Below are 23,076 nucleotides of genomic sequence, written 5' to 3'. Positions count from 1 at the left end.
TCAGGCCTCATAGAAATTTATGAGATGGATGCTACTACTCCATGCTGTAGTCCAGGAAGACAAGGCTTCAGAGGTTGAAAATCTTCCCAAGGTCACACAGCTGGCAAATTGCAGAAAATGGATTCCAACAGCAGTCTGTGCACCTCAAAGGGTTCTCTTGTCACCATCTCTACCCACCTCCCCAAGTCATTTTCTGTCTCTGACTTTTTCTTTTTTTTTCTTTTTATTTTTTTAAAGACGGGGTTTCACCATGTTGGTCAGGCTGGTCTTGAACTCCCGACCTCAGGTGATCCGCCCGCCTTGGCCTCCAAAGTGCTTGGATTACAGGCATGAGCCACCACGCCTGGCCTGACCTTTTCTTATCTGTGCAATGGGAACAAAACTCACGTCCAACACAGAGCCTGGCACTAAAGATTCTCAGTAAATATTTGTGCATCCTCTCCCAATCTCTGAGGCTTATTTAGGATGCATTTTCCTGGGCCAAAACTTCCTGCATGCACGTGTTCACAGAAACAGGTGCAGAGCTCCACAAAGCACATCTTAGGTACGGGAAACTCAGTAGGCGCTTAACCAGTGTGTGCGGGACAGAGGAGCATTCGTGTAGCAAAGGCTGACAAGTACCCAGACACAAAGCCACAATAGTGACTCAGACACAGGAACCCTCCCCCTGACCCCAAGTTCCCTGTTAATTATCCTCCGCCACCACTCCCCTCCCGCTAGCCCAAGGCGCGGGAAATATTTAAAACAATTTTATTCATGAAAATATGCTGTACAATGCACTCTACACAGCCTCGACACGGCACACACGCACACGCACACTCTTGACGGCACGGCCACGGTACACTGCCTACGATACGCGCCGGGGACGCCGCGCCCACCGCCCGCCCCGATCGGACACTTATAAATATGGGAGAAGGGCCAGAACTGGCGCGGAGAAAGGGGCGTCGGGGTTAGGGGTAGACCAGGCTGAGGCTCGCTGGAGAAGCTGAGACCAGTACTAGGGGGTAGGGGCGGCTGAAGAGAGGGACTGACTCCGACGGAGGCAGGAAGAAGGGAGGGCCGGCAGGGATGGGAGGGGGAGGCTGAACTGTTGGGGGTGGCGGTCGTCGGAGGGCGATTTGGGGGTGGAGGGCTGCTCAGGGTGGATGGATAGGTAGGCGTGAGTTTTCGGGAGAGGGCTGCTGGCTTCGGGTGGGTAAGACTAAGACCAGTGGGAAAGTGTGTCAAGTGGGAATCAGATCCATGTTTGGGGTGGGCGCGGGGTCACGGCTAGGGCTCCGCAAATGAAACTGAAGATTTGGAAACGCCCCCTGGCATATCTCCTAGTTGGCTTCCCCGACCACTGTCCACACCAGGCGGCCCACCCTGCTCCTCCCTACTCCCAGCCAGCCTGGAATTCAGCCTCCTCTCCCAGGCTTCCTGCCCAGGAGGAGGGGGAGGATCTCAGGAGTGTGGGCAGGAGTGCTGGGGTGCCCCGGCCCCTCCCTCCCCTTCCCCGGCGGTCGGCCTCCGTGAGGGGTCCCTAGCTGGGCTAGGGCCGCCTCCTGGGTCCTCCCGGGGAGCTGGAGTCGGGGGCGGGGACCCGGGAATCGGGATGGGAAAACAGAGGCCCCTAGGGAACGGGACAGGGCGCCCGAGGGCGGGAGGCGGCCCTCAGCCCGGCACCCAGCTCTGGTTGGGGGGCGGGGCCCCGGCCAGGCCCGGCGGCGGTGGAGGCAGGGCCGAGTCGAAGTTGAAGTCCATTTCATCGCTGTCCATGAAGTCGTTGAGGATGATGGACTCCACGTCGCACTCGAGGCTCCCGCTGAACATGTCGAGGTCCAGGTCGGCTGGGAAGCGGTCGGGGGCGGCGCCTAGCGGCCCGGCAGCGGCGGCCGCGTAGGGCCCCGGCAGCGCGTCCAGCAGGAGGCCTCCGGGCGGGCCCCCGAAGGCGGCGGCGTGGCCGGGCGGTGCCAGGCCCGCTGCGCCCGCCTCGCCGGGCAGCGTCATAAGGCTGATGGGGTGGGCTAAGGCACTGCGCGAGGGCGCGGGCGGCGCGTATGGGGCCACCCCCTTGCCGGGGTAGGCGGTGGCCGCGCCCGCCAGGGCCAGCTCCCCCGGCGCGCCCAGCACCGGGCCGGGCCTAGGCGCGGGCGGCGGGGGCGGCAGCAGCGCGGGCAGCGCCCCGGGGCGGAAGGGCGCGGCGGCCGGCGCGAAGCTGGCCTGCTTGTTCTCCTGGATGGTCTGCATGGGCAGGCGGCGCAGCGCGCCCAGCGCCGGCGGTCCGAAGCCCCCGCCCCCGACGTAGGCACCGCCCTTGCAGCCGCCGAAGTAGGCGGGCGTCCCCGAGCGGGCCCGCGGCCCGTACGCGTCCTGCGCGCCGTCCAGCAGGCCCTCGGGCAGCCCCGCGCCGCCGCCGCCGCCGTGCAGGCCCAGCGGGCCTCCCAGCTCGGCCAGGCGGGGCAGCTCCCCGGGACAGCGAGCGCCCAGCGCCGGCGACAGCGCGCTGGCGGGGCTGGGGTACATGAGCGGCGACGATGGCGCCAGGGCCTCCAGGGCCTCGTCGTCCTCCAGCTCAGCCGCCTCCCCGAGCAGGGGTCTCCCGCCGCCGCGGAAGTCGGCCCACGCCTCGTAGTCGTCGCTGGCGTGCGAGGCGGGGCTGGCGGCCCACTTGGCTGCGGCGGGCACCGGCCCCGGGGCGGGCGCGCCCGGGGAGCCGTCGTCCGGGCTTCGTTCGGGCGCCTGCAGCTGCTTCTTCTTGCTCGCCTTGCCCTTGATGCGCAGGAACTTGGCCCCGTTGTCCATGGACACGGCCCTGCGCCGTGGGGTCTTGCCTGTCTTTCCGCCCTCGGGGTTCAGCATCCACCACGAACTCTTGCCGGTGCCCTCGTTCTGCACGCGGATGAAACGGGTGTGCAGCGACAGGTTGTGCCGGATGGAGTTCTGTGGCCAGAGACAAGGGCGCGGGTGGGAGTCGGGGGTGAGGAAGCCATGGGGAAAGAGGGGACGTGATGGAAAGAAGAGGGGGAGGTAGGGACGAAGATGAGGTAAGGGGGTTGAGAGAAGAAGGGGACAGGTGTAAGTACCGTCTGGGACAAACCCAGAGTACCCACCCTCTGCCCTAGAACCGCACCCCCATCCCGCCCCACCCCCACACAGAAACTGCCCAGAGGGTGGGGCCAGAGCTCTGGGCCTAGCCTTTCCCTGGGGTCATGGCCAATCCTGTGGGCTACTCTGCGCCTGCGGGGGGCCTGCAGCAGGGAGCAGGACCCTCTCTCCTCAGCTCAGCCAAGCCCCACTCGGGGCTAACCAGGCTGCCAGGGCCCCCAGCAGATTACGTAAGGGCTTATGCCGCCGCGGCTCATTTGTCCGCCCCCCTCCCTCTCCAGCCTGGCATGGCGCCAGGAGCCCGAAAACCCAGGGCTCCAGAAATCAATCTCGCGGTGACTGATTAAGCCCTGTTTAGAACTAATTGCTCTTTCGTGTGTGGGGAGAATAAATTACCTGCTTTAATTTCGTGTCTTTAAAATGCAACTGCAGGTAGAGAAGACTGTTAACCCTTTGCTGGGAGGACCTGGCCAGGACAAGCAGAGTAGGCCGGGGGTCCCCAACGTGGGTACAGGCCTGAGACTTTTCAGAGGGATCACCCCAACTCCTCTGAGGTCTGTGAACTCCACAGAGGGCTTGGATTCCAGCAGTCCCCTCAAAAGATGTCCTTTTGCCATGGAGACTTCAGCATCCACCTGTGTTCAGTGCCCACCTTTAGGCCAGCTCAGCTCTCCTGCCTGTCCTTTGGGCTGCAGCCTGCCCTCTCCTGACCCACCTGCCTGCCTTCCAAGCCCCTTCCTGGTGGAGCCTTCAGAAAATCCCCACAAAGTGTGCGGCAAAGTCCCCATTCACACACCAGAAGACCTAGACTCAGAGAGAGGAAGGGGATTGCCCAAGGTGGCCTAGCCTCTTCTGCTGTCCCCCGGTTCCTCCCTGGGCTTCGCCTCTGCCACCTCTGCATATATCCTCTTTTTAATTTCTGCTGTGCCAGTGTCTGGTGTTCCCCATGTCACTGCCTGCTTTTGCCAGGCCTGTTCTGAGGACAGAGGAAGGCAGGGAGTCCACTGGCCCCACTGGAATCTGGAGTAGAACTCTGGCTGGGCCTGCCGCACCCCACCTCTGGAGCCTCTTACATGGTGGCCTCAACCTCCTGGTCCAGGTACTGCTATGGAAACAGCAGGGGCTTGGGTATCAGAGGGCCAGGCAGGATGTCTGGCTCCTTGGCTGCCTAGCTATATGACCATGAGCTGTTTACTCAGTCTCTGTGAGCCTCAGTGAACGACTGAAAAAGTGGGCTATATTCAGTAACTACCTCTTAAGGCTGTAAGATCATTACATGCGCACGAATAAGTGTTTGTACACCAGGTGTTTATAAATGTTGGTTATATCCTCACTCTGGCCAGAAGACCTCACCCCGTAGGTCTCCCAACAGACCTGCTCTGTTTCCATCTCTTTAATATCATGCCTTGAGTGCAACTGTACTGGGCACCAACAACTCTGGGAAGCTGGCATTCTCCAATTTCATGCACTGGGGACCGGAGGCCCAGAGGCATGATGTAACTTCCCATGGCCCCACAGAAAGGCAATGATGCTAAGTACCACTCGAGCTCTGCCCAGTTCATGGACCTACTCTTAACCTGTGAATCCACCCAGCCACACTCATAGCCACAGCTTTGTGAGGGCTCTCCCTCCTGCCTCCTTCCCACCTGTCTCCGGGAGGAGGGGTCCTTCCTGCTGCCCAGGGTACCCTCCCACCCCTCACCCCCAGTTCCAGGCAACGACCTGATTCCTCAGGGCCCCAGGCTCCCTATCTCTGGCACTTTCTGGCCTTTGGAGGCAACATCTGGGACTTGCCAGCCTTGCCCTTCCTGATTCTCCTGAGGCCCTGAGAGGAGGGGGAGCTGGGCCCCTAGGGAGCGGTGCTCCCTCAAGTAGATACCCCCTTCCTGTTCCCACCCCTGCAGCTGGCTCCCCAGCCCCTCCCCCACACCTGTGTTCAGGCTCCTAGGAGGCCTCAGTTCTCCTCCCCCATAGGATTGTCTGGCTTACAAGAGGCTCCACCTCCCACCTCTTCACTTCTCCAGCTGGTGGTCACTCAGGCAACACCACTTTATCAGTGTCATTATGTTCTGGAGAAAGGACAGTTCCAGGTACCAGCACCTAGCCAGCAACTGCCCATTCGGCCCTGGGCACTCTAAGGACTTTATCTCATGTCATCATTAGTTGAACTCCATACAAGTCAGAGATTGTGATCCCTGCCTCATAACAGGAGAGTAAGGCTCAGAGATGTTAAGTGAGTTGCCAAGGTCACACAGCTTAAGTGCTATGCCAGGTATTGATTTCAGGTTGGTCTTCTTTTTTTTAATTATTATTATTTTTATTTTTTTGAGACAGAGTTTTACTCTGTAGCTCAGACTAGAGTGCAGTAGTGTGATCTCAGCTCACTGCAACCTCTACCTCCCAGGCTCAAGCGATTCTCCTGCATCTCCCAAGTAGCTGAGATTACAGGTGTGCCATTACCACCTAGCTAATTTTTGTATTTTTAGTAGAGATGGGGTTTCACCATGTTGGCCAGGCTGGTCTTGAACTCCTGACCTCAGATGATCCACCTGCCTCGGCCTCCCAAAGTGCTGGGATTGCAAGTTGGTCTTTATTCTAAGTCTAAAGGACATCACATTCTCCTGTGGAAGAAACAGGTCTGAGAATCCCGAAGAATCTTAGGAAGCCAGTATCCAGTGCTCCTCAAACGTTCCATGTAAACCATCCCTAGAAGCTGGCAGCAGGGGAAGTCTGGGGGCATCTGCGCAGGTCAGGATTTCCTGCAAGTCTAAGCTTCCTTTTTAGAATTCAAGGGAATTTTGCATATACTTCATAATCCATCCACATTTTCTTTATACACGTTATTCAGATATTTTAGATACCGCAAAGACAAGCTCAAGGCCTCTGAAGGTTTGTATCCTTCCCTGCTCTGTCCCATATCCAGCCAGGTACCCCTGGAGCTCAAGCCTCAGCCTGAAACCATGGCTGGCCCAACCCAGGGGGAAGAAAGCACTTGCCCAAGGCTGTCCAAGGCCTGGTGGCAGAGCAGGGATGTAAGCCCAGGCTCCCAACCCCAGCCCAGTGTTCCTCCCACTCCACCAAGCCTGACCTAGGTGAAGTTTCTCCTTCTTTGGGGCCCTCAGTGTCCTGAACTGTAAACTAAGGAGATGGGTAAGTTGTACTCGGGACCTTTTCAGTTTGACACTGAAAATCCTTAGAATCATTCAGTCCAGAGGTTTTCAAACATTTTTCTTAAATAGTGGAACTCTTCCTGTAAATGAGATTTAGTGCAAAATTTAAGCATTACAGACTCAAGCCATCAGGGTGGGGACAGGAGTACCTGGATCCCCGTGCACTCAGAACCCTTCTTCACAGAAGATGAAGCTCCTGGGGAGGATTCTGCAGGCAAGATGGATGGGGTAGCCAAGGCACAGAGGGATGCCATGCCTTGCCTAAGGTCAGACGAGGTGGTTCAGAGCTGAGCGAGGACCTAGGCCTCTGACTGCTGAGCTGGGCTCTGAACCAGGTGTGCTGCAGGGCTGTGCCCCATGAGAGAAGCTCAGGCTTTGCAGCCTAGTCTGGCTCCTCAGGGCCCAGCCACCTGGTACCAATCAGAGCTCCCTGCCAGATCCAGTGGCAAGCACTGATCACAGCTCTGGCTCATACCACAAGGCCTCCTGGGGGGCCAGAGGCCATGGAGGAGGTGAAAGAGGCAGAGGAGGGAGATGCCTCTGCCAGGCAGCAGTAACCAGGGCTCCCTCTTAGAGTCGCCTAGCAACCCACCACCACAACCACAGCCACAGCCCTGGCATGCCCGGGCTCCCCTGGTGCCCAGAGCTGGGCCCAGCTGCTGGGGCCTCATGTCTCCCACACCTACATCCAGACCTGGAGCATGTTGCTAGGGGAGTCAGGACCTCCCTGATTCAGGGCCCAAGGGAGACCATCTGGGGATAGAGGGAAAGGACAGTGGGTTACATCTCATGCCTACCCTGTTCTCCGTCAGAACCTGTGCCAGGGAGCCCAGAACCCCGGGGACTCCCCACCAAGGGAGGGGGCTAGAGTAGGGCAAAGTACATCAGCTCTAGCATTGGAACTGGATTCCAGTTTCAGCTCCATCACCCGTGAGTGCTGGGCCCTAGGGCAAGATCCTTTCAAGTTCCAGTCCTCAAATGGCTCCCTGCTCCCTCCCTCGATTCCTTACAGCACTCCTCGCAACAGCCAGGGTGACCCTTCAAATAAACAGGATCATGTCCATTCCTGCCCATTCCTGCCCAGATCCCTCCGACACCCTCCATCTCACTCAGAGTGAGGAACGACGGCCTTGCCGTGGCCCACAAGACCCTCAGTGACTGTGCAGATGCCCCGCTCCATCCCTCCTCCCATCCTCAGACCTGCCAGGCAGGGTCCCACCTGCCCCCAGATATCTACAGAGATCTTTCTTCTCCTTCGAGTCTTTGTTCAGATGTCACCTTTTGGAACAAGGCCCATCCTGATCGCTCTTAAAAACTGTTCTTCCCTGGAATTTCTTGGCCTCCTGATTCTGCTCTATGTTTTTCTAAAGCAATTACCACGTTCTAAATGAATACATTATTTGTCCTCTGTTTTTATATTAGAATATAAGCTTCATGAGGGCAGTGATTTTTATCTTTTTTTTTTAACTGTACCTCATGCGTTTGGTACGTACTAGACACTTAAATGTTTGTCAAATGAATGAATGGATGGATGGATGAATGAATAAGAGAAAGTGGATGTACAAGGAGGAGTAATACTGTGTTGTAGAGAGAATTAAATAAGACTGGGCAGACTGGCTGGCACATAATAGGGGCTTTTCCAAACTGGGCAGAAACAAGACACAGGCAGGGTGAGAAGCAGGCAGTGGGGCGAGAAGCAGGCAGTGGGGCGAGAATGTCCACAGCAGTCTGATCCACTGAGGGGAGCCAGGGAGAGGGGTAGGGCATCCATTGGGGGTGGAGAGGTCCTAGGGCACACAATACAGCCGCCTGCCCTCCCCAGAGACACTTGGATAACCCAGGGCTGGCATACACCAAGGTCTCTCCTGGGCCAGAAGACACTCTAGGAGCCCCAGTGGGAACAGAATAACCTCGTCCTTGCTGATGGCGCCTCCCTCATGGACAGGGTCTGATCCATCTGGTGGTGGCAGCTCATCTATCCAGCAGGACACCCTCATCTATTCCCAGGACGCCCTTCACCCACGAGCAGTAATGCATTTACCTGACAGCACAACCCCATTTATCCAGCACACCAGTCTCATTTATCCAGCAAGTACAACCTCATTTGCTAACAGCACTCCATTCACCTGACGGGCCCCCTCATTTATCCAGCAGGACACCCTCATTTATCCTCCAAGTCGGACACTCTCCTTCCTCCTGTGGTGTGGCTGTGTTCTCTGACAGCGCAACCTGACTGATCCAGCAGGACGTCATCTCTACTCCAAGTACACTTCATCCCCTGACAGTACAACCTCATTTATCTAATAATGCAGCCTCACCTTGCCTCCAAGTACCACCTCATTCCCTGACAGTACAACCTCGTTTATCTTCCAGTACAACCTCATTTCTCCTCCCAGCACAGCTTCATTCTCTGACAGCTCAACCTCATCTAATCTTACATCTCCAGCCAGGGCCAGCCAGATCTCTGTAGGCCAAAGGAGACTGTAGAGAAAAGAGAGGTCCCCTAATTTGCTGTCCCACACCTACAAGGGCTGCCTGGTGCCATAACTACCTCCAATTTCTCCAGGCCCAGAAGGGGCCATGGACTTTGAGTTCCAGGCTGCTTGGCCAAGCCAGAACTCTGCTATTGCCCTGCCTCCTGTTCTGTCCTACTGTGGCTCCAGAGGGCCCACAGGATGGATTCTGGGGCGTGGACTCATGGTCTCTGTACCATCTTCTTTTTTTATTTTATTTATTTATTTTGAGCTAGGGTCTTGATTTTTTTTATTTTTTGCCAGAGTCTCTGTCTCTCACCCAGGCTAGAGTACAGTGGCACAATTATAGCTCACTGGACCCTCTACCTCCTGGGCTCAAGTGATCCTCCTGCCCCAGCCTCCCGAGTAGCTGGGACCACAGGTGTGCATCACCACACCCAGCTAATTTTTATATTTTTTGTAGAGACAAGGTTTCTTTATGTTGCCCACATTGGCCTGAACTTCTGACCTCAAGTGTTCCTCCCGCTTCGGCCTCCCAAACTGCTGGGATTACAGGTGTGAGTCACCATGCCTGGCCATCTCTGTGCCATCTTCTTCTGATCCTGGGCAGTGGGGCTGGAGGAAGTTACCTTTCCTGGGGCACATTCAGTGGTGTGTTGGCAAATATTTAGCAGCCAGCTCTTCTGGAAGTTAAAAAAAAAAAACAAAACACCTGCTTTGATTTGTAGCTTTTGCTGCTTTCTGTGGTATGGATACTCACATCATAGCCAATTTTAAGCTGCCACATGACGTCACTGAATGCAGAAATGGGAGGAGGTGTGCATGATCAGCCTCATGAGCCATTGCAAGCCAGCTCCTGCACACCACTCGCATGTGATCCAAATGCTGAAGCCAGAAAAGGGCACCACCCACTACATGCCCAGCATAGGCTAGGCTCCTTTAATCCTGGTAACCATTCTTTGAGTAGGTACTGCCATTTTACAAAGGGGGCAAACTGAGGCTCAGGTAGGTTAAATGACTCATGAGGCCACAAAGCTGGGAAATGATGGAGCCAGGCTTGGGTCTTAGGGATACTGGATTCTAAAACCAGGGCTCTTCCCACACCCACCCCTAATGTGGCAAGGGACACTCTGCTCTGCTGTCCACCCCAGTGGCCACCTCCACCTTGACGCTCAAGCCGAAAATCTCCTAGCTTTCATCAGAGGCAGGAGACAAGCACTGTGCCCCACCTACCACCAATCTTGTGCTACCTCCTGGCCTCCCTGGCACCTGGGGTCTTCCAGGATCCTCCAAGGGTGGCCCTGGGTCTTGTGTCCACCCATTGCAGCCCAAGCCCAAGATCAGGTATGGATGCCTGTCCAGGTTCCACCACAGTCAAAGGCTCAGCCCAGCCCCTCCCTCAGGAGACTAACCCTGACTACCTGATGGGGACGATGACCCAGCACCTATTGTTACTGCAGTGACCACCTTCGGGACTATGATAAGGGCTCTGATCCCTTCTATCACTCCCATTTCCTCCTTCCCTCCTGCCCTTCCTTCCTGCATACAGAGAGGTCAAAGGAAGGGGATAAAATCCCAACTTCATCGATGTGACTGTGGGCCTCCACTATAATGGGGATTACAATCCCAACATCCACAGGGACATATGGGACCTTGGATGAGATCCTGCATGTCAAGAATGTCATCCCTTCCCTGTCTCAGAGCCCCAGGAGACTCCCTGTTCCACCCCTTGCCCCCACCCCACTCTGGGGCTCCAGCCTGGAACACACATCTGTGTTAGACAGAGCCACAGACTTGCCCTGCCATCTGAGGTGAAGTGCAGGTTCTCAGTCCAGGCTTCTCCCTGGTGAAAGAGGCAACCTGAATGATGCCAGGGACCTGAGGCCATGTGCAAATCTTCGGCATGAGGGTCTGCCGTGGAGAAGGGATAGAAGGGCAGGTGGGGGCACAGGGCCACAGATGTCTCCAAGTGAGTGGGCTCAGGATCAGCAGTGGATCCCAGAGTGGGCAGCCTGGGGCCAGGAGGAACCAATAGCCAAAGCAAAGCATGAGGCTCTGGCACCCCCCAGAGAAAGCAGAGCCCACACACCCAGGCTGGGCAGCAAGTAAACCACCAACAAAAGTCCAGCCTCGCACTGCTCCAATGACCATTCTTGTCACCCATGGGCTTGGGTCCAATCCCAGACTGATAGTAAAGAGCCCTCTGATGTCTTCCAACCTCATCGCCTCCTTCCTTCAGGGCCATCTGGGCCTCCAGCTACCGTGGACGTCACCATCCCTGTGCCTCTGCAAACTACTCCCTTTACTCTTGTCCCTCTCTCTGCTCTACCAGTTCCTGTTCCTCCATCAAGGCCAGCTCTGTGGCACCTTCCTCATCCCCTAGGCAAAGATAGATGCTACCACCTCAGTGCTCCTGCAGAGATCCAACAGCAACCAGAGTAAAATGGCATCTGAGCCGGCCTTCCTACTTGAACTTTGTGGGGCAATCCTTGGCTCACAGGAAGTCAACAGATAGGATGGAACCCTCAGCAGCCATGAGCTGCTCAGGCCTGGCATTTCTGTGTAGTTTCTGTTCAGCCAAATCTCAGGCCAGAGCTCCAAGCCTTGCCCTCCCCCTACCAGGGTCCTGTGTGACCCGCCCCGGATGCTTTCTCCTGCAGCTCCTGCTGCCTCTGCCACCTCCCTACTTGTCCTCAGTACTTCCTGCCTCGTTGGGAAAATGAGGCAGTGAGAGGGGAAGGACTGCTGCTTCCGAGATATTGACCATATGCTGCCACTCAAAAATTATCAGCTTATTGTAACAACCCTCTGGTTGATTTTTGTATCTTTCTAACAACCCTCTGGTTGATTTATTGTCCCCATTTTACAGATGAGAAACTGGAGCTCCCAAAGACAAACTGACTTGCCCGAGGTCGCACAGTGTAAGTGGTGGTGCAGGAATTTGCACCCATGGCCCTTGCTCTTCCTCCTGCCCTGAAAAACCTCCAAAGAGGAGCCGAAGCCGAGCAGAAGCTCCAGGGTGAGGCTTGGGGTAGGGGCAGGGGACTGTCCACACTGGTTCAGCAACCCCTTCACAAACCTTCCTTCATCCAGGATTAAACAGAATTCCTAAATGCAAAGCATTCAGACTTTTCCATCTCTCCTCTCAGTCTGAGCCCCTCCCTCCCTCTGCAGGCAGCACCTCCCCACTCCCCTGCCCCAGGCCCTGGGAGCAGCTGCAGTGACCTCACCCAGCCCTGCCCTGAGCCCAGCTCTGGGGAGGGCTCAGCAGCTGTGCCCCAGCCCTGCAGGCTGGCTCCTGGGGGAGAAAGAGGAAGAGTAGGCATGGTGCCAAGAGAACCATCTGCTCTCCCAGGGGCATGGCCACCCGCACAGACACTGGCCTTGCCCCCAGGAGCCACCCTTGGCCCTCTGTCCCCACACCAAGGGGCTCCAGGAGCCCAGGGCAGCCCATCCAGACCGGGGCACCAGCCCTCATCTGCCATCTGTCTTCTCCTAGAGACTGAGAGGTCCTTGCAGGACATGTTGGAGCACTTGAATGTCCATTGAAAAATGAACAAGTGCTCAGAGTAAGCCCTAGGGGCAGAGGCCAGAGGCCAGGGTAGGGTGTACTGAGCACTGCCTGCCCCAGCCCCAGCCTTGTCGGGCTAAGAGCCCTCAATCCCTTCCCGGGGCCCTCCATCTCTGCACATCTGTTCAGCTGGCAGGTGCCTCAGGCAGAGGGCAAGCCCCTTCCCCCAGGGCCCCAGCTCAGGTTACAAGAGGAGGAGGAGGCCAGCTGAGGACAGAGGGAGGGGACAGGGGAGAGAAGGAAGAGGCCTCACAGCTTCCCAGAGTGTTGGGGGAGGGAAACTCAGAGAAGGAAGAGCCATGCCCAAGGTCACACAGCTTGCCAGTGGGGCAAAGAGGAGCCAGTGTCCAGGGGCAGACAGTCCTGGGTTCAAGCATGACCTTAAATAAGACATTTCCTTCATCTGTGAAAATGGGGCACCTAAAACCTGGCCTGCTTGTCATCCAAGGCCACTGGAAGGCTCCGGAGGCCAGAAAGCAGCTGGCCCACCTAAGGGCAGGAGGGAGCTTGGACATCCTGAGTATGTGACACCTCGATCTCAGGGACAGGAAAGGGAGGCCCTATTATTATCCTATTTCGTAGATGAAGAAACTGAGGCTCAGAGTTGCCCAAGGCTACGCAGAGGGTAAACAGAGCTAGGTTCTGCCCTCCTGTTTGCCTCCAAGACTCCTAAACACACGGCTGCAACTCACCTGAGGGATTCTCAAGGCAGCGAGGGGTGCTCCCTATGTCAGGCCTGGCATCTGGGACTCTTTGGGCCTCTGCCCTATCTCAGGTTCATTTTCTCCCCTGGACCCCAGTAGCAGGCCAACACTGGGTACCTGGGCCAGCCTCTCTCTCCTGTCCACTCCCCATAGCACCTTGAGTGATCTTTGCCCATGTCATTCCCATTGAGGGTTCGCATTGAGAAGCCCAGAGCCTGGGATGGTCTGCTTTGTCTCCCTTCCCCTCCTCTACCTCCGAACACTCACAGCTCATTATCTGGCCTTCCAGCATGACCCTGAGCAGCTTTTACCCTGCATCAGAGTCAGTGTCCTCGTTTTATCTCCCTAGCTTGACCCCTGCAGGCTGGGATCTCAAGGTCAAGGAGTCAGTCCAGTCCCCACCCAGCAGCCCTGCAGAGTAGGTACCCAGTGAATGTAGCCCTGGATCACAGGGAATGGAGGGAGCTGCCTCAGCCCTGGGGTCTGCAGATCAGGGGAACATCAGGCTGGTCTGCCCCGGTCCTCAGGGAGCTCTCTATCTGGGAATGGGAGGCAGGGACCCCAGGGCCATTCCCCAGGCTAGCAGCCTGAGGGCCAAACTCCAAGGGAGAACAGACAGACAATGATTGGGAGGGGGAAGGGACAGAAGGGAGGAAGGTCAGAGCTCTGGCCTAGGGTGGAGTTAGCCCTGGAGAGTTTTCATTGCTGCCACTAAGAGTAGGGTACTCTTCAAGCTGCTTACTTTTCTCATTCTTCCTCTCCTTACCTACAAAATGGGGAAAGTAACCCTACCAGCTTCACAGGGTTGCTGGGAAATTAAATGAAAGAATGTATGTAATGGCACATGGCAGGTTGAATCCTGAGCTAGAATAGTTCAGTGTGGCTAAGGCAAGGGTCAGAAGATGGGAGGGTGGCTAGGGCTGGTGGCCAGGCCTTGAGTGTCCCACTAAGGCCCCAGGACTGGATTAAGCAGCTATATACACACTACTCTTCTCTCATCCACCGTACGGGGAGCTCTCCAAGCAGGGGCTGTGACTCTCAGTTTCACCATTCCAGTTCCAGAGAGGTTTCCCGAGTATTTACAACCACATAGACTCTGGTCTTGCCCCCAGGGGCTGCCCGGGGCTCTCTGTCCTTTTGCCAAGGGACTGCAGGAGCCCAGGGTAGCCCTCCCTCCCTCCTGCAGCAAAGGCTCCTAGTAGCAAATCATATCAGCCCTGGCTGTGGCTCCATTCTCTTCATCCACATCCTATACAGCGTGATTTATAAGCCATGAGGTGGCTGCATGATGTTGATGTGGTGGCCCAGTCCCTTGGTGCTGCCTGCCTGGGATTCAGATCTCTGGAGGACCCAAAAGGAGCAAGGAGGAGGGGCATAGCCTCAACCTGGGCACCTGCTTGGAGAAGAAGCTGGTCCACACTGGGAGGAGGAGATGGGGGGGACAGGCAAGGGGCCAAGAAGCCACCCTCTAAGGTGTTGGTTCAGAATGACCTCTCACTAGCCATACACAGATTCCAGAGCCCACCTGCTGAGAGCCTGATTCAGAGGGTCTCAGCTGGGGACTGGAAGTCTGTGTTGTCGGAAAGCTTCTAGGTGACTGTGATCATCAGCCAGGTTGCAAACAACTGAGGACTTGAAGCAGGAATTCTCAGTCAGAAGTGCTGGGTTCCAGAATCAACTGGAAGGTGGTCTTTGTTCAAACCACCCAAAACCCCACCTAGTTTCTGAGGGGCATTGGAGGGATCGGCCAAGGAGAATCAATAGGTGCCTTGGTGACCATGTGATAGCAGCGGTGGGTGTGGGTTGAGAACTCCAGTGTCAGGTGTGAAGGTGGCAATGCCAGGGCAACCTGGGATCAGAGGAAGCGGGAAAAGTGGGAGGAAGGCAGGGCCTGGACAAGGCGGGCTGAGGGCCTATGGGTCCCAACAGAGCAGTTTGGACTTGGTTGGCTCCCAGGTGAACTGAGGAGCCCAGGAGGGTTCTGGAGTAGGAGAGCCTGGGGGCAGGAGGGCTAGCTGGCTGGCATGTGGAGTTGACAGCACCAGCATGGGGAGATGGAGAAATGTGGCAGAGACAGACGGGTCTGCGGCTAAACCCAGGCTCTGCCTGTCCCAGCTATACTGCATTGGCCAAATGACTTCATTTTTCTGGTCCTCCATTTCCTCAACTGCAAAATGGGGTTATTAATGTGTACCTTGCAGGATCCAGGGAGGGTGAAATGAGAGAGTTTATGTGAACTGCCCACTGACTGCCTAGCACCCAGACATCAATTCTCTTACCTCTCTTTCTCCTTTCCATAAGAGGCACCCCGACTTAGAGACCAGAAAGGTTTCTCTCTGCAGAGAGGGAGGCCCTGGGGGGAGGGTGTGGGAGGCCCCTCCCCCACATACCACCTGGCCCCCCTCCCACCTCCACATATGGGTTGGGGGGTGGGGAGAGGCAGCAAACAGCCAAACCCTCCCAAACAGGAGTTGGTTTCTATAGCAACCAGGGTGCCAGGAGAAGGGGGTACTCCAGATCCAGCTGTCCCCCTGAGAGCCCTACACAGGCCCTAGAGCCTGAGCTCATGCCCACCCAACACCCTGAACCCCCATCTGCCTGCTCTTGCGGCCAGCTGGAACTACCATAAACACTGCTTTCATTGTACCCAGAGCATATTTGCCACCTGGGTACTGCCATAGACAGGACAGGCATCTTTAAACAGGAGTCCCAAGTTCAAGTCCATCCACACCTGTACTCACATGAGCCCACCTGGAAGAAGTCCTCTCAGTACTATGTGCCCTCTGTCCAATGAACCCCTCATGGCTCCTAGAACCGGTGGGTTTGTAAGTTACAGCACTGAACCTATCAGAGACGGAGTTAAGGCCCTTTGGACACAGATGAGAACACAGAACCAGAACGGGAGACAGCTTTGCTCCAGCTCACACATGCACTGTATCAGGTTCCCTACAGGTGTTCTGTCCAGCCCCTACCTACTCCTGACTCCACAGCTGACTCCAAATGATGCCAAACGGCTGGACTAGGACTCCCAGTGTGATGCTGACAGGGAATGGAACACTGCTGGGGAGAAGGAAATAAGTCCTAAAAGCTTTAAGACTCATCTAGCAGCCAGGCATGGTGGCTCATGCCTATAATCCTAGCACTTTGGGAGGCTGCAGGTGGATCATTTGAACCCAGGAGTTCAAGACCAGCCTGGACAACATAGGGAAGACCTCTGTCTCTACAAAAAAAAAATTTTTTTAATTAGCCCAGGTGGGATGACCTATGCCTGTGGTTCTAGCCACTCAGGAGGCTGAGGTGGGAGGATAACTTTAGCCTAGGAGGTCGAGGCTGCAGTGATCTATGCCACTGCACCCCAGCCTGGGTGAAAGAGTGAGGCCTTGCCTCAAAAAAATAGAGAGAGACTTGTCTTGCAACAGAATGGGCAATCCCAGACAGGGCGAGTTTCCAGTCACCAGGAGTGTGTTAGAGGGGGTGAGCAGGGGAGGAGGCAGGGGTGCAGAGACTGGGCTCCAGGACTCTCCAGCTCTTTGGAGAACCCAAGTCTGATTTGAACTCGAGGGGGCAGGCACCAACGTATAGGCAGGCGCAGCCCCACCCTCTCCTGTTTCCCAGGCACCCCCACGCCGGGTAAGCTGCAGTTGGGAAATGGATCTAGTGAGTCCCTGGGAGGTAAGGGAAACAGGTGAGGAAGGGGCTCCCCCTGCTGTAGCTGATGCACCCACATCCCAGTACTTGACTACCCCTCAACCCTCACAAATCACAGACAGGACCCCATGTGGTGGTTACCACTAGCTGCTACTCAAAGACCGGGAAGGCAGGCTGCAGGGAACAAGCCCTGAACCCTTTCAGAGTCCAAAACAAGCCCTTCCCTCTAGCCCCCGCCCCACCTCAATCCTACCCAATAGTTCAAAAACTTCAGCTTGGGGTCCAATTCCCAGGTCCACCACTTCGGAGGTAGCGACCTCAAGGCAAGTCACTTCCTCACCTGAAACACAGGAGTGCCAGCCCGCCTTGGTGGCGGTGAGGGTCTGATGGAGTGCTCTGGGCCACCCCACCGGGCGCCTCTGTCGTGGCCCCCTCAGCCCTCCCACCCCTCTGACAGAGCCTCTCCAGTTCCTAACCCTGCTCCCTCGAGTCAGCCCCTTGGCTGGAGCCCTCAGGGCCTGCAAAGAGGGGCCCCCACAGACCCGCAGAAAGTGGGGGGTGGGGGCACTGAACTTTTGAACCCGCAAACCCCCCGCGCCGTTCATTACCTTAACGCGAGTTAAAAATAACCGTCTCATCTCTTTAAATTAGTCTGTCTGCAATTACCGCCTGGCACGGCGCTGCCCGCCATCGTCCCGCTGGAGCGGCGCCAGGTGGCAGGCGGGGCCCTCACCCTGTCTGTCGGTCTGTCTGCCTCCTGGCCCCCTCCAATCCCGCCGCGTGGCTACCCAGGGGCCTCCCTGAGCCCCGCCTCCTCAGCTCCCCAAGTTGCCCGGGGTGTGGCGGGGGCGGCTGCCATGGGGCCGGCAGAGAGTGAGGGGTTCCGCGGGGAGCCGAGCGGGGTGGCCCCCCCAAGCACGGCGGCGGGGGAGGGGTGCCGGGAGGCCCGGGAAGCCGGAAGGGCCCGCAGCGCGCCAGCGCTCGTGGGTGGGTGTGAGCAGGTGGCCGTGGGAGTCTGCCGGGCGTGCCAGCAACTGTGCCAGGAGCGGCTGGCACGGGCTCGTGCCCAGGAGGCGGGCAGCTGCCAGCGCCCCCCCCGCGGCTTATGCAGTGAGGGGGGTGAGGACACCCCCCAACCGGGGCTCACACCGCCTCCTCCCGCACCCCCATCAGCCCTTGGGGCTGGGGATCCCCGGAGGACAAAGGAGGAGGGAGCCCTGCTGGAGCAGGCTGGTGGGGGAGGAAGGGGTGGCTTCAGCTGACAGCGCTGCTCAGGGCTGTAGCAGGACCCTGCCCCTGGCCTCTCAGATCAGTCCCTCCCTTCCAGCCCCACCCCACCTGGAACTTACTGGACCAGATGGGGGTGGCGCCACCCCTCCTGATCCCACCTCTCATGAGCCAGGCTGCTCCAGCCCCTGGGAGAGAAGGGAAGTCCCCATCCACTGTGCTTCTTCTGGGGACAGAAATGGGAGGTGCCCATGCCTGGCCTGGGAGCTCCCAATGGAGCTGGCAGCCAGGAAACACAAAAGCAGGCAGAACAACTCCAGGGGTGCTAAGTAGAAGGAGCACCAGAACTCAGAGCAGGCTGGAAGGCTTCCCGGAGGAGTCCAGGGCCAAGGAAAAGTGAGACTGGAGCACCTGAGAGAAAGTAGGAGGCTCTACCTGGATATTCACAGTCTTGGGACACTGCAGATGGAGACCGACCACCTATCCAAGCCCCCATCCTAAGCCTGGAGGGGAAGACAACCAGCCTCTTTGGTTGGGTTCCCAGTAATGAGCCGAGGCTCTCTAGGCCTCAGCCTGAACTGGGTGTCCCATGCCTGCTGCTGGTCTTGTCTTCTCCAATTCCAGTCCTGCACCACTTAGCTACCTCCCTGCATCACAGATGTGAACACAGGGATAAGGCCACACATGTCAGCCCTTCCTGATCTGGCCCATTTTACCCTTGCTGTGCCACCTCCCTGCCATGCTTGGACACCCTCGGTTTGAGCCTGGCACACTCAGATCATCCCCCAAATCAGACATGCACAATTTCACCTCCCTGCCTTTGGGAATGCAGTCAATACTTCCTGGAAGACTGTATCTCCCAAATTCTCCCCTCCCCAATGAAGGCAGCACAGACCAAGTGCCACCTCCTCTGTGAGGACCTCCCTGGCTCCCCCAGGGTATCTAACTCCCCTTTACCGCAGCCCTGCCCCCACCCCCAATCTTTCCTATCTACAAAACACAAGGCCTGGGTGTGGAACTGGCTGAATCCTGATCATTCTGAAGTAGATCCAATCAATGCCTTCTCCTTTAGTCCTCCACCCCATCTAACACAGGGTTTGGTACACCCCAGGGATCCAAGTGCAATGTTTGTAGGGGAGGAGAATGAGGAGAGGTCTGGCATCCCAGGCCTGGCACCTGATGTGTTCTGTGTGTCAACCTGTGCCTGGATGGGAGTTGGGATAGCTCTTTCACCAGGCCCCTGGAGGAAATGACTGAGAATGGGGAAGGGGCGCAGTGCAGGAAGCTCCAGGAATAATCGTGGAAGGAGGCTCCCTGGGGAGCTGGGTAGAGGGTGAGGTGGAAGGGGACAGCATGGGGCAGGCCCCTTTCCAGTGCCTGAGTGGTCTCTGCCAAAACCTAGGTAAGGAGCCCAAGCCTGAGGCTCCCTCTCCAATGCCCAGCTTGTGACTGCGAGCCCAGGCGCAGGGAGAATCGGTGTGTCCCTAGCTGTGTGGTGCAGTGGAAACCACATCCAATGGGCAGACGGGAGGCCTGGGCCCTCATCCAGGGCCTGCTGCTAGTTGATGCCCTGGCAAGACTCCTATCCCCTTCCACGGCCTCAGTCTCACCATCTGAGAAATGAACTCATGGGACTAAACTATCTCCAAGCACATTCTCAATCACGTTTTAGGATTTATACTTGCCCATATTCAAAAGCCTTCCGTGTGCCCCTCCCACCCCCAGCTGCCAGCAGGACACTGTTCCAGAGGTGCTTGGGGACCCTGGAGGTAGACACACATAGATTGGATTCCAGCTTTCCCATCTACTAACCATGTGACCAGTTCACGCCTAAATATGGACCTCAGTGCCTTCCTTGTTAATGATCACAGTAAAACCACCTCGAGGGACTGCTGAGAGCACTAAAGGAAGATGTGTGAAGGTGCCTCTCACAGAGCTTGGCCCCAAGACCTTCGATGAACTGCAGTTCTCCCCTGACTTCCAGCATCACGTCCCTCTTCCCATCTTTCCCCATCTTTCCCCATCCTGCCTGATTCAGCAAGCCCAGCTGCAGCTACACCTCCTGCAAGAAGCCCTCCCAGCCCTCTCTGGTCCAATGTACTGTGCCCTGCCTCAGCATCCTGCACCATCCACTCAGTTCCCCACTAGACACACACAGGTGGTTTCTTGGTGTCAAGACTGCATGCTGGGTGCTGTAGGCACAGCATAGCTCTGACACTGCCACTGTCTTCCAAAAACAGGGTAGAGAGGGGAAATGAGACAGAACACAAATGACTAAAACTCGCTACCAGCAGGGAGAGGGCCAGAGAAGGGGTAGTCCTAAGCTAGCTAAAAAGGGTTAGGGAAGTCCTGGAAGAGGCATCTGAACTCTGTAACCTTGAGGACAGTGAACATATCTACAGGGAGGAGTAGGTCAGGGCATGGGGAGCAAGGAAGCGGGAGCGATTCCCAAGCACAGGACACACTTGGGAGAAATGTGTTCTGGTGGGGGTTTAGCCCAAGTGGATGGGAGAGGGGAAGTGGAAAGAGACCCTGGACTGCTCCTCCCAATGGTGTTCCTGCCCCATCATGGCTGGTGAGGGACAGAAGCTGCCAGCACTAACCCTGAGAGCTATGGGCTACCAGAGCAGGACACCCTGGCTCTACAATGCTGCCCCTGGGCATCTAGAGCTGTGCATGCCCACAAGTCTCCCCTCCTCCACTGGCACACCTCCTTCCTCTGACCCAGCATGGAGGTACCACAGGGCACAGCCCCCTCCCTTGATATCCCTCACAGAGGCCACCCCTCCCACAGGGATGCTGACAGCCCACCTCCTAGGCACAGGCACCCCTCCAGCCTCCTCTCCCCCAAAGGCATAGATTATCACCACTCTCCAACAAGATGGCCAAGGGAGGAGCTGGGTCGAGAGGCCACAATCCAAGCAAGCCTCTGTGCCCTCCTAAGATGGCTCCCCCCTTTCCACTGGCTGGCTCTGAGGCCTCCCTGGGGTACCCCTGCCCCTCCCCCAGGCCCTAAATGCATCTGGGCTGAGACAGTCAGGGAAGTGGAAAAAAGCAACCTGGGTGGGCACAGACAAATCTCCAGCTCTCAACACCCTGTCCTCACACCAGCAGGGGTCATCACCAGTGACCCTCATCCTGATCTAGGTAAGGAGGGGCAGCAGCCACCCCATGGAGAACTCAGATCTCAGGTCACCTGCCGAGTTCCCCACCCCAGGCTGGTTAGTGCTCTAGGGTGAACTCTGGCACCACAAGAAGAACTATGGGCCCATGGTCACACTCCTCACCCTGAGGACAGCTCCAGGAAGGGAAATGATAGAGATTTGGGAGGGAAAGCCGGCATTGGCCCCAAGTCATTATTCCAGCGCTCTAAGAAGGGTGCCAAGGAGGAAAGGGTAAAACAAGAGTCACACAAAGCAGACTAGGGGGAGGAGGGGGAGGTTCCCCAATGTCCGCGGCCTGGGAATGGGTTCCTCTGCTATGCCCCCAAGGACAGGGTGGGGACGTTCCTTGGGGACGCCTCAAAGCGACAGTCCCTTGTCACCCCACCAGACATCCCACCCTGCAAGGGAGCACGCACACAGCTGCTCCCAGTACGCCCCCGCCTGTCCGCTGGCCGGCCCCACGCCCTGGGCGCACACTCTGTGACCCCTGGGGGTGCCAAAGAGCCCTCCTCCTGACGGCCCGCCTGGAGCCCAGCGCACCTAGCAGCCCCTGGAAGCCCCAGTCGGCGTCCCCAGCCCCCTCCCCAGCCGGACGCCCCCACCTTCCAGCCGGCCGAGCTGTTGCTGTCGCCTTTATCCTTGAAGTAGGGCACGTAACGGACCATCCAGTCGTAGATCTGCGAGAGCGTGAGCCGCTTGTCCGGGGCGCTCTCGATGGCTTTGGTGATGAGGTCGGCGTAGGACAGGTTCCCCCACGCGTTCCGCCGGGAGCTCTTCGCTTTCCGCAGCGGTCCGACCTCCGCGCCCAGGGGCGGCGCTGGGGCCATAGCCGGGGCCGTCGCCCGGCGCTCCGGCCCGCAGTCCTCGGCGCCCTCGGCAACCCCTGCGCCCAGCGCTCCGTCCTCGTCGCCAGCCAAGTCGGGCTGCGGCAGGGGCCAGGTACACGAGCGCGGCCGGCTCTGCGGCGCGAAGTCCGGGTCCACGTCCACCTGATGCGCTCGCAGCTTCGCAGCCATGGTCCCGCCCGGCTCGGGCGAGGAGGGGAGGGAGGCTCCGCGGAGGGTGGGCGGGCGGCTCCGGGATCTGCACGCCCCGGGGAGGCCCGCGGGAGGGGTCTCTGGCGGCGCTGTCTCAGCCGCGGGGCGCCATGGGCCGAGGCGCGGAGGTAGGGGGCTGGACGCTCTGGGGAACACGAAGGGAGGGAAAGACCCGGGCAGTGAGGGGGCGGCGGCCCGGGAGCCCAGCGGGCACACACCTCGCCCAGCCTGGCTTCTAGCACCTGCCGCCTGCCTGCGCCTGCAGCCACCACCACCGCCACCGCCGCTGCCGCCGCTCCCCGGGCGCCGGCCCTGCGCACGGGCCCCGCTCTCCCGGGACGAGGCCGGCTTGCACCATGCCGGAGCCCGAGCCGGTGCCTGAGCCCGCGCCGCCGCCGCCCCGTGAATGCCGCCGCCGCCGCCGCCGCTCCGGCTCCAGCGCCAGCTCCCGCGCCTGCCGCGCTCAGCGCCGGCAGCACCTCGGGATGGGCGGGGGACGGGAGGGGGCGGGCCCGGCGCGGGAGGGGGCGGGGCGTTTCGCTTGCGGCCGCGGAAACCTCGACCAGCCCAGGTGCCCCTCCCGCGAGCTGGGAGACGGGACGCGGAGCTCCCAGCTCGGGGCGACCCCGCCGCAGCCCCTGCAAGCAACAGCGCCGCCTACGGAGCAGGGGCGGAGCGGCGGGCGCGACCCCGCCCCCTGCTTGGCGCGGAGGGGGTCTAGGGGGCGGGGCCCCAGCGTTCCAATTGGTCCGTGGCTGGACTGTCCCGCCCATGGGCTCGACAGGCTCCCTCCCAGAAGCGCGTCACCGGTTATTGTTACAACCTGGGGTTTCCCGGGGCAACGGGATGGGCGGGGCTCAGAGCACTGGCCCCGCCTTCTACTCTGGAGAGGAATGCCCGCCCTCTGTTTCTAGACCCCCATGACGTTCCCAAGTCTCCGTTCCAGGAACCTGAGAGGGAGAATGATCGAACTCGCTACTCTTCTTTGTGCCCT

General features: G+C 58.1%; 1 protein-coding gene across 1 annotated transcript; it reads right to left on the bottom strand.

The window, feature by feature from the left end:
* Positions 1–734: 734 nt before the first annotated feature.
* Positions 735–22,564, bottom strand: FOXO6 (forkhead box O6). The gene is made up of 2 exons (XM_021673367.2): positions 21,648–22,564; positions 735–2,922 (listed from the first exon to the last, which is right to left on the bottom strand). Exons 1-2 carry the CDS (start codon positions 22,059–22,061, stop codon positions 1,654–1,656), a joined length of 1,683 nt encoding a protein of 560 aa, XP_021529042.2. The 5' UTR covers positions 22,062–22,564; the 3' UTR covers positions 735–1,653.
* Between the last annotated feature and the right edge of the window lie 512 nt (positions 22,565–23,076).

The sequence above is a fragment of the Aotus nancymaae genome, unplaced genomic scaffold (genome assembly GCF_030222135.1).
Source record: "Aotus nancymaae isolate 86718 unplaced genomic scaffold, 86718_ANA_hifiasm-v0.15.2.pri h1tg000007l, whole genome shotgun sequence".
NCBI lineage: Eukaryota > Metazoa > Chordata > Mammalia > Primates > Aotidae > Aotus > Aotus nancymaae.
The sequence above is the reverse complement of the archived record's forward strand: the minus strand, read 5'-3'. Positions and strand labels throughout refer to the sequence as shown.